At 42.0% G+C, this 11,041-nt stretch overlaps 2 protein-coding genes across 2 annotated transcripts; both read left to right on the top strand.

The window, feature by feature from the left end:
- Positions 1 to 288: 288 nt before the first annotated feature.
- On the top strand, positions 289 to 3,758 carry LOC130177031 (glutathione hydrolase 7-like). The gene is made up of 13 exons (XM_056388442.1): positions 289 to 450; positions 521 to 672; positions 759 to 876; positions 971 to 1,038; positions 1,154 to 1,227; positions 1,328 to 1,509; positions 1,820 to 1,889; positions 2,107 to 2,182; positions 2,725 to 2,865; positions 2,986 to 3,103; positions 3,188 to 3,313; positions 3,420 to 3,510; positions 3,607 to 3,758. The coding sequence occupies exons 1-13, from the start codon at positions 289 to 291 to the stop codon at positions 3,756 to 3,758; spliced, it is 1,530 nt and encodes a 509-aa protein (XP_056244417.1).
- A 1,072-nt stretch (positions 3,759 to 4,830) lies between these two features.
- Positions 4,831 to 10,710, top strand: cyldb (cylindromatosis (turban tumor syndrome), b). The gene is made up of 14 exons (XM_056399239.1): positions 4,831 to 4,966; positions 5,346 to 5,854; positions 6,105 to 6,234; positions 6,655 to 6,896; positions 6,996 to 7,164; positions 7,863 to 7,995; positions 8,195 to 8,299; positions 8,615 to 8,694; positions 8,796 to 8,862; positions 8,941 to 9,073; positions 9,170 to 9,278; positions 9,399 to 9,517; positions 9,623 to 9,827; positions 10,080 to 10,710. The coding sequence occupies exons 2-14, from the start codon at positions 5,420 to 5,422 to the stop codon at positions 10,283 to 10,285; spliced, it is 2,133 nt and encodes a 710-aa protein (XP_056255214.1). The 5' UTR covers positions 4,831 to 4,966; positions 5,346 to 5,419; the 3' UTR covers positions 10,286 to 10,710.
- The last annotated feature ends 331 nt before the right edge of the window (positions 10,711 to 11,041 follow it).

Here is an 11,041-nt window from a genome sequence, read left to right as displayed (position 1 = left end):
TGAAGTGATGGTTTACAATCCTAGCTCTCAACACACAAGATGCTGCTGGATTTCTTTCCAATTTGAACCTGCCATGATGCTAATTTGCAGCACTGCAGGTGTACACCTGATTAGATGTTGAGGGAGAAAACGGGCAGTATCTCTGGGTCCTGAGGACCTGGGCTGAAAACGTTAATCAAGATCTGCCTGGCAAAATCATCACATTTCCACTGCTAAAGGTTTGCATGTTGTTACTTTGCTGCTGCCACAGATCTCAGCCATCTCCCAAAAGAGATCCCTCTGAAGGAAATGGCCTCTGGTAGCCCAAATCTGTTTGGACAAAGCCTGTCCAGCCTCACAGAGACGGACAAGGACAGCTCCAGCCTCATGCCTCTGTGTGCTGTGTCTATCATCTTTGCCACTGGAGTGACCGTTGCTTTGATCCTGCGTTGTTATCTGGGGGAAAGTATGGTACGTCATGTCGTATAACACAAGTTAAAACACCACTGCATTATTTATTCTCATCCCTGTTGCTTCTCAGGTGTTTGTTAAAGGTGCGTTGGTGTCGGACCATGAGCGCTGCACTGCGCTCGGTCAAAAAGTCCTTCAAGATCACGGATCGAGTGTGGATGCAGCCATCGCTGCTGCCCTGTGTCTGGGTGTTGTGCATCCACACGGGTCAGGTATTGGTGGGTATGTAACTGACTGGTGGTTCATATACTTGCTGTAAAATAACCACAACTGTCTCATCTGAAATTCATCCCTTGTTCTTTCTATAGAGGTGGGGTGATTCTGCTTCATGACATCCATAAGAATGAAACCAAGGTGATCAATTTTCAGGGAACTGCGCCTAAAGCACTAACAGAGGCGGTGCTGCAAAATGTGTCAGAGCTTGAGGTAACATAGGTGGGGACAAGCTGGGGAAGGTTCGGAGCATTAAATGTTGTTGATTTCATTGTTCAGCTTGTAAACACCTATAATATGCTCTCAGGCAGGTCTACAAGTGGGAGTGCCAGGTATGCTCAGAGGGTTACATCATGCTCACCGTCTGTATGGGAGGTAAAAGAGTGTGGATAAAGTGATTTCTGTTTACTGGTGTTTTTTCCTAGTGTTTAGTTTTCAATGTCAAACATGTCAAACATGTCAGACATGTCTTACCACAAAATCACTGCAGTCTATCGTGGGAGGATGTGGTCAGCAGAGCAGCTGCCGTCGCCATCGAAGGTTTCAGTGTGTCTTTCAGTCTCGGTGAGTCAAACCACCTCTTGTTAACCACATACATAATATAACCTGATGATGTCACCTGATGATGATATACCAGGACGCAACTCTTTGTCTTCTTCTACAGCTGAGGCTATATCAAAGGTAAAAGGTGAGCAGCTACCACAGCGTTTCAGGGAAATGTTCTTCCCAGGCGGTCAAGCTCTACTTCCTGGTTCATTTCTGAGGACGCCCACTCTGGCAGGAGTCCTACAGGCCGATCTGTCAAACTTTTATGATGGGAACTTCTCACAAGAGATAGTGGATGAGGTAAATGACACCCAGATATTAAACAAGCTGGTGTGAAATCTCATTTTGCTCTGAGTTTAGGAAAGACATCACACATCTTTCAGTCGTTTACCAGCCGTCTCTGTGGTTTCATACAAAGGTGCAATCAAATGGAGGGGTCCTGAGCAGAGAGGACATCTCTAACTACTCTGTAGAAGTTGAACAACCACTGGAAGGCCTGTATAATGGTATAGACTAAACTTTGTTCCCCCAGTATACCAAACAAATGTGTATGTATTCTTGATACCTTCATTTATTTTGTGTTACTTTTGTCTCAGAGTTTATAATTCAGGTTCCCCCTCCCCCGTCTGCTGGTGCAGCACTGATATCAGCTCTCAGTTTGTTAGAGGGCTTCCGTCTCAGTGAGAGCAATAACACAGAAAATCAAACAGACCGCTGGATTGCTGAGGTACAGGATTGCAACCTTAACCTTAATATCACAAGACTTTTTATATTATGGCCGAGTTAAAAAGGTAGTGCTAATACATGAAAATACATAAATATATATATATATATATATATATATATATATATATATATATATATATATATATATATATATATAGGCCCTGTAAGGAGCTTTAGCTATGACCAGTGGTTTGGGTGACCCTAAATATAACTCTTCATTGGCTGAGCTGCTCTCTGACATGCTGAGGTAAACTACACTAAGGGATCAAAATAGTGATGCAATTAAAGATGATTTCACTGCTGATAAATCTGACTGTTTTCATAATTAAATAAGTAAATAGTTTTCTTTATGAAATGTCAGAAAGTAGAGAAAGTTTCCATTACACCCAGAGACGTCTCTAAATGTTTTATATCTTACAAGACCGACAGTCTAAAAGCCCCAAATATTCAGTTTACTATCGTATATGACAAGGAAAAGCATGAAACCTTCTTCACACTAGAGGAACTGAAACCAGAGAGAAGTGAAACTGAACTGATGATCAAAATAATGTTTTTGCTGATTAATAGTTTCAGCTCTAAATCATTTGAAACTATCACAAATGACATTTTTAATATTTTGATATTTAGGTGTCACTTGCCTATAACTGCTTATTTTCATCTCTATTTTTTGTGCCATTGTTTTGTGTTGTAACTGACTGACCACTCTACTGCACGACACCAAACTAACTAATCATTACCTCAGGCATTTCAGCGAACTCCCTGTTCATTTCCTCCCTGCTTTTGATAAAGTAAGATTCAGGCCGAGATGATCGATTACTCCCACACATCTCCGCACAAGCACTACTCCACTATCCACTCCCTCCAGCCTGAGCTGCAGGCTGGACAGGTAGCGGTCATGGGACCAGATGACCTCATGGTGTCGGTGGCAAGGTGATGGTGTTACTGCCTACAGTCTGACATAAATGATCACACGAGGAGGTTATGCGTGGTATGTGCTGCTGGGTACACTGACATTCTTCTGTCTTATCTCCTGTCTTTATGATCTTGTAGTTCCTTAAGCAGACCATTCGGAAGCAGACTCATAACTCCGTCAGGTGTTATTCTCAACAGCCTCATGCTTGATTTCTCCTGGCCAAATAAAACCAGAGGGCAATTCCAAACCAACCAGGTGCATAAACATTCAAAATCTCACCTAATAAAATCAGTCAGTTACAAAGTATTGACTTAAATCTGCTTTTCATTTGTGCTGTAGAGAAATGGAGTCCAGCCAGGAAAGAGGCCTCTGTCATCTGTCATGCCCACAATAGTGGTGCCAGCCTGGAATAAATGTGGGATCTACATGGCACTGAGCAGCACAGGGGTCAGTGCGACCACCCAGGTTTGATCACTTTACATTATACAGGAGTTTGGATTCTGATTCAGTGGTGGATGTTTGGATTTCTAATGTAAAATCATTTACCATGTGGACTTTTTGTGTGCTTCAGGTGTTGATCAGTGCTCTGTCCAACCATCAAGAGAAAAATGAAAGCCTCTCCCTGAAAAGATTCCATCTGCCAAACAGACCTCTTTTTGACTGTAAGCATGTGATACAGTAGCAGCTGACCTTTGCCATTATTGCTGTCACATTTGTAATTTTTTTCATATTAGTAATTTCCTGTTTTCCCTCATCAGCTGACTCTCCAGAAGAGGGTGTGCCATTGTTGCATGAAAAGGGCCACGTAGCTCAAAGAGTGAAGACAGACTCTGCTGTCCTGGGCATCCTGAGGAACAGAGATGTCATTAAGACCATAGCAGTACCTGAATTATCTGATGGCTCATCATAGTTTCATGGTTCTCATGAACTTTATTTTGTTTTTTCAGAAACAGTTCCCAATGCCATATTTAGTAGTAACTGGATAAGTTGTTATTGCACCGAATTATGTAAGTTTATGGTTGTTGTTCTCCAGTGTTTGACGGCGTCCTGTCATTGTGATCACCAGCCTGCAGAGGGCAGTCCTCCAACAAGTACTTTCTATTAAAGAAGGCAAAATTGTCTATTCCTGTAAATCGTCTTAAAACTGATTCAAGGAATCACCATGACAAACTCATTTCATCAGTGTGTGTTTTCATGTCTGATGCAGGGCTGAGGAAACATGAGCAACATGCATGCTGAAGAAAATGAGGGCTGTTATGTAAACTGATGTGCACTCAAGATACTATCAGACATGCATACCGGCTGTGTCACAGGGTAGAACACATCACATGTGTCTGCGTGCACACAAACACGTCACTCAAAACACTGTACTCGAGGCATTGGTTACTGTAAACATTTTGCTCAATAACTGTTGACTGACAGTGTTTCATTGCAGCCACCGGTGATTAATGTTCCAGTGATGAGGTGAGATCGGGACACGGTGACCTCCCATGTAGTTTAAGATGAAAACAAAGCCTCAGTTAGCAGAAAATGAAGACTTGTTGACTTCAGACTATATTCTGAGAAATTAGGCTGCACATGAGTATTTAGGTTTATCTTACTGTCAAGTCCAGTTTATATAGGTCATGAGGTGGATCTTAAAATGTGTCACTACATATATGTAGCTAAGAAAACTGGGAACAACAGCTGTAACAAATAGAAATCTCTGCCCTTTCTTAGTATAAATGTACATTTCCTTAAATACATCCACAGTGAGAATATGTGGAGTAGAAAATGTTGAACACAGCATCAATTTAAAACACTACACTTTTGGGCCACTTGCAAGTATGTTGCATGTAAAACTAGCAATCAGCTGTAGTAGTCAACAATCCCCTCCCTCTTCTTTACGCACAGTCTACAGTCGTGAACTGCTGCGGAAATGTTGAGGGCGATGAGGGCGGAGAGTGTGTGAGCGTCGGATGTTACATGCGGGTCAGTATTTAAATACGTGCAGGTTGCTCCCACCTCCTCCATAGTAGTGAAAGGGAAGAGCTCGCTCACCGCCGGACCCACCTGCCCTTGTGTGCCGTTCAATCCATGCAACGACAGTGGAGTAATTGCACTTGACAGATAAAAGCAGTAAGTGAGACAACGGTTTTCCTACGTTTCAAATGCTAAACCGACTCTGTGATGAGTTTTAACAGAGTTATTAGAAATGCGTTGAAGTCAAGGGCATGTCGGTTTGTTTACTTAAAAGAGGTGGAGTGTCATGGATCATATAATCAAGTTAGCTCTTGCAGGGACTTAAAATATATAGGATTTTTTTTCTTCTTTTTTTCTTACATGAGTTGCCCAGCATTGTTAATTGTATATACTGCTATAGGTTTTATATCATATCATGGTGTTTATTCTGCAAATGAGAACAGTTAAACAGGAAATTATTAGTTTTTATTCGAAATTGTTATTTATTTTCTCCCAACTTAAAGTGAACTAATGTACTTATGTTGTATCTCTACAGGTTACCTGCTCCTATAAAGCACAATATCTGCTTCAAAACTGTTCAGCAGTACAGGTGGAAGTGAGAGGGTTTCAATGGAGCCCAAAACTGTAGTGAAGGAGAAGTTTTTCATCGTGATACGCGGGAAGTCGAGGAAAGGCTTCTGCCGAGGATGTATAGGCCGTGTGGAGACAGAGACGCAGCATGGGGAGCTGATGGGACTGCTCTACTGCAGTGGCGCCAACGCAGGGAGCCCGAAGAGCGGGGGCATCGTGAGGAGAGAGGACACCTACCCTCTGACCCGCCACCAGGCCCAGCTACTGCTCTTCGTCTCCTCCACAAGCAAACGCCTGGAGCTGCTGTGTAACCCTCAGCTGTTCTCCGCCATCTGTGAGCTGTCTCCGGATGACCTGGTGGTGGTGAAGCACAAGAAGGGCCACCTGCCCGGGATGGTGAAGAACCTGATGCAAATTGGGAGAAAAGAGAACAAAGACGACCTGCACATGCTTGGCTTTGAGGTGGAATTCGTGGTGGGTGAAGCCTGTTCTTTTTTTTCACATGTAGCATCAATGTGTGGGTGTCTTTATATAAAGCACAGGTAGCAGAGGCATAATTATAAGGTTAGGTAAAGTTATCGGTCAAAAGATATGAACTCTTGGTGTCATTAGTGCAAATTGTACACATGCACAAGAGCATTGTGTTCTGTAGTGTGAGTACATATGAGTGTTGCATGTCTGCATTTGCTTTTCAGTAACTGTTCTGTTTTATTCTTCTTTGTAGGACAATGATCACAATTTGTCATCCAAGAAACCTGCTCCCCTGCCCTTGTTCAGTGCTGCAGACATCGTCCAGGTGATCCCATCTTACTCCGTCCCCCTCGGGCTGCACTGGAGAGACGGCCAATGTGGGGGTATGTAAAGTCACCAGCTCATCTGCCTCTTTCATAGTCAACATGTGGTATTTCTGAACCACATCATCACTTGGTGTGGTTATCCTTGATTTTATTAAACAAAATCCTTAGTGAATGAGATCCTGCGTTTGGAATGTTTAGACCAAACACCTGTGGCTACTGGTGGGGTACAGAAGAAGTTGTCCCAATACAAATCTGGAAAAACTGGTCCTGTTGCTCTGGAATGCAGAACAGTAGATTCATCACATGGTCTGGTGTTTTTTTACACATTGTTCACTCTGAACTGTCTACATACCTCCATATGTAGACATGTGTGATGTTAGCCAGAGGTCAATCTGATGAGGCAACATGTGACAAGTCAAAAAAAGAATGTCATATGACTTTCTAACCAGCATCCTCTCCTTCCCGCCACCGACCCAGGTCTAAAAAAAGCAGTGACTCGCATCAACTCCATGCCCAGTATAGGATCTCGTGCACATCAAGTGAGAGAGAACCAGGAGCAGAGTGTCATTCAGAGCCGAAGTCTGACCAAGCCTCATGCCCCTCTGGAGGTGGGATCCATGGTGGAGGTGATGTCCAACTCGGGAATCACAGTGTACGGGGTCGTCCGGTGGTTGGGTGTCCCTGCGGGAAAGACCAATGAATGGGCCGGGATCGAATTGGTGAGGCACTAAAATTTTGTAGTTTTTTTAAAAAAAATTTATTTTGTAGCTTCATGTGCCTAAGACTCCTTGTATCTGATTTGTTTTTTATTGTTTCAGGACTATGAGGTGAATGGCTGCTCTGATGGGAAGTACGGAATCCAGAGATATTTCACCTGCAAAGGGAACAGGGCTTTATTTGTTCCTGTCACAAAGTGCAGCCCTGACAGCAGGTTTGTCTACTCCTCTACAGGAAGGGAGACCCCAAAGCCCACCGAAGCACCTCCAGGTTAGACACTTCTCTTAGGCGCATACACAAGCAATTCAACTGTACACATTACACACGTTTAATATTATTGGTATAATTTCTTCTGAAGGCACTGTGTGAATTGTTTCTCAGTACTACTGTTATACTTTACCTGTACAGAATAATATTAAGCAAGTTTAACTTAACATCCTTCAGAATTCCTTGTACACTGCACAAAATTGTAGCGTCTTAAGTATCAAACTGAGCTTTTGATAAGCATGTCAGTATTATGTTGTACTTTTGGGATAGATGTTTGTCATTCCTCGTACTACCTGTCAGTTATAATGGGCAGGGTTGTGCATTAGTGAGAAAAACAGTCACAAATCATGGTTTCTAATTACTTTAACTGACTTTATTTTCACACCCTTCTGCCTCTGGCACAATGTAGAGAAGAGAAATTATGTCATTGGCACCTAAAACAATGGCTGTTTTTATGGCACTCTTTTCATCCGTTGAACATGACTGACAGTCCTTGAGCTTCCTACTTTGGAAAAGCAGATTAATCATTATCCTTGAAGGCCTATGTGATTGTGCAGTTGTACTGTGTTGAAGCCTGATGAGAAACTGATGCAGAATGCTGTGTTTCTCAAATCTAAAGCTGCCAGTTAAATGAGGAGATCTGCATTAACATGTCATTTAATAGGATCATCTGTTTGTGTATGTTTGCTTGCTGTTTTCAGTTCCTCCATTTGAGGACTCAGAGGAGGATGCATCACCTATCCCCGAGTCACAGGCCTTGTCTTTGTTGGTGGGAAGGATGAAGGGGATTCAGGGTCACATCAACTCCTGTTATCTTGATGCCACACTCTTCAGGTAAAACCAGTTCACCACCTCTTGGAGCATTTGGCTCTCAAGCAGTGCGCTGTTGCAAACCCAGCTCACATTTAGTTTTTTGTCACATTACTTTAAGTATTTGTATTTGGAGGAGATTATATACAGCCAAATGAGCATGGTGAACTGTATTCAGATAAGCACTGAGGTGATTAAAAAGAATGTGGTTTTCTCTCTTCAGTTTGTTCAGCTCATCTGTGACCCTGGATAATATCTGCAAGAAGCCTGCTGACACAGAGCAACCCATAACCTGCACTCTGAGAAAAGTAGTCAACCGTTTACGCAGGTATAAACACTGTCCTCAAGACAGTTTATGTTTCTTATCTTTTTACTTATCTAATTTGCAAAACAAGAACATCATGACATTTAAGCAAGTACACTCTGTCTTCATGTTTCAGGTCCTCTACATTCACTAGCTAAGACAGAAAGTGCATATGCTTAAAACTTACTTGCATAAGAAGGTGTGTCTTTGTGTTTACACTTGAATGTTTTGGTGTATGCAGCTATTCCAGTGTGTGAGTTCTTGTGTTTGCTTACTGATAGCTATTATATTTATTACAGCCAAGGATTTTGTTCCTGATAGCTATTGTATTTATTGCAGACAAGGATTTGTTCCTGCTGAAAGTGTGATGAATTTCCGCAAACAGCTTGGCTGCGACACCTTTCAAACAGAGGAAAAGGGTATGCACCCGAATCTTATAACATAAAATTATTTAAAAAAATACATGCAAGTCATTGCAACATCACATATCAAAGCCTACTTTTGTTTTGCTTCACTGCAGACCCAGAGGAGTTCATCACAGTCCTCTTTCAGAAGGTGCTTTGCCTGGAGCCACTGCTCAAGCTCAGGTATGAGCCCGAACCACCCAGTATTGAATATCTTGTTCTATTTGACTGTGTTGTTTCTGAAATGTTGTGTCATTTTAGATCGAGACGAGAAACATCTCAGGGTGCCTACACCCTCCAGATCTTTCTAGAAAAAGAGCAGATTGGACATGTGCCAACTGTCCAACAGCTGCTGGAAGCATCCTGCCTGTCAGGTGACCTCAAGTTCGAAGAGGTGCGTGCTCCTCTTACTAAGCAAAGAAGTCCTAGTAGGTTTATCAATTTTCCCTCTACACAGTCATGTAACCACAATATTGCATTTGTCTGTCAGATGCCCTCCTGTCTAATGGTTCAGATGCCAAGGTTTGGAAACAAGTATAAGATGTTTTCTCACATCATTCCCTCCACTGAGCTGGACATCACAGACCTTCTACACAACGGTGAGTGACAGATGTGATCTGCACTGATTCATCATATAGCGTGTGAATGGAAGACTTTCTTTAATACAGTGTTTTTAAAGAACTTTGAGATGCTCACGAAACACCTGCTTTTCCCAACAGCTCCGAGAGAATGTTTTGTCTGTGGGCATTTGGCAGAGTATGAGTGTCTTCAGTGTCTACCAGATCGCAAACTGCAGCCAGGAAGAATCAAGCAGTACTGCACTACCTGCAACACACAGGTAAACCATGATCATTTTTGTTGTCAAGTGTCCCATTGAACCAACTTGTGGTGTAAAATTTTCTACTGTTTTTAAAAAAAAAAAAAAAAAAATTTTTTTTAACAGGTGCACAGTCACCTAACGCGACAGGGTCATTCCCCCAGAGATCTAGAGGTTCCAGCAGATGTAGCCTCTGACACTCCTGTTCCCAGACACATGATGCAGTTGTTTGCTGTGCTCTGCATTCAAACCAGCCACTACGTGTCCTTTGTCAAATATGGCCCTGACCCTCACTCCTGGCTTTTCTTTGACAGCATGGCAGACAGATGCGGTGAGAGAGATTTCAGCTTGTTTCATTTATTATTCCTAATAAGTTATTTCTTGGCCCTTCTTTAAATTTATTCAGATGTTCGTGCAAACACAGACTTGTTTTGGTTTTTCTATGAAGTGGTTACCCATGACTGCTTTATTTTCTGATAATGCTGCCTTGACAGTATTAGATAAGGATACGGTCTGACGTCTGTGACTGGTTGTTATCTCATCTTAAGCTGATGTCTAATCTTGAGTCCTCTCTTTCTTACAGGTGACGATCAAAGTGGATACAACATTCCTGAGATCCGAGCTTGTCCGGAGCTGGGTGACTTCCTGTCCCAGTCGGAGGAGGAGCTGGCTCAGGCAAACCCCTCTCAGGCTCCTGAACTAGTGCGCAGGCTGCTGTGTGACTCCTACATGTTTTTATACCAGAACCCAGCCCCGCCACTCTCAAAGCCAAACCATCAGGAGCCTTAAACGCATGAAGAGGAGGACACAATGTTCTCACAACAGTGCCTTAATAACCTTGCATCTCTGCTTAATCAGCAAGATTTTGTATTGGTTTTTACATCCAAATAGCGGGAACTGAAACGGATGCTTTCAACATCATGGAAATAAACTCTATTTTTCATCACAAATACAATATTGTAGTTTGGAAATCTGACTTTGATTGCTCTTATTCAAAGCTGATGTTGATATGTAAGAAGAGAAAGAAGGAGCAGTGACAATATTGCACTTTGCACTGTACTCCTCACCCTTGCCTTCTTTATCGCTTGAATGTTTTGCTGTTGTTACATTTATTTATACAAAGTTTTTCAAAGGGAATTGTAGCATGTTGATTTTCATGACATTCTCATTTATTTTTTGTCTTTGATGAATTAAAGTTTAAGTCCACTCACTCACTCTGACTTGTTTATATGATGTTATATAATTAACACTCTGGATTGTCACTTGTGACCTAAAACACTCACTGCCGCTTCTCATATCATTTAAATGTTTTTGTCATTATTGATGGGCTGCCTCTTTAAAAAACAAGATGTGAAAGGTACATGATTGGCTGCATTTTGTGTACAGTAAACAACTGCACTGTGTGCTTATATTGCTAGTGCACATAAATGGATCTTTAATGTAATATTTTCATCAATAAAATGTAAAAGAAATTGCAGTAGGAAATCAGTGTACTAACACAAAATATAATTGTCTTACAATGCAGACAATGAGTTTTAATTGGAC

Source organism: Seriola aureovittata, chromosome 2 (genome assembly GCF_021018895.1).
Source record: "Seriola aureovittata isolate HTS-2021-v1 ecotype China chromosome 2, ASM2101889v1, whole genome shotgun sequence".
In the NCBI taxonomy this organism is placed as follows: Eukaryota; Metazoa; Chordata; class Actinopteri; order Carangiformes; family Carangidae; genus Seriola; species Seriola aureovittata.
The sequence above is the reverse complement of the archived record's forward strand: the minus strand, read 5'-3'. Positions and strand labels throughout refer to the sequence as shown.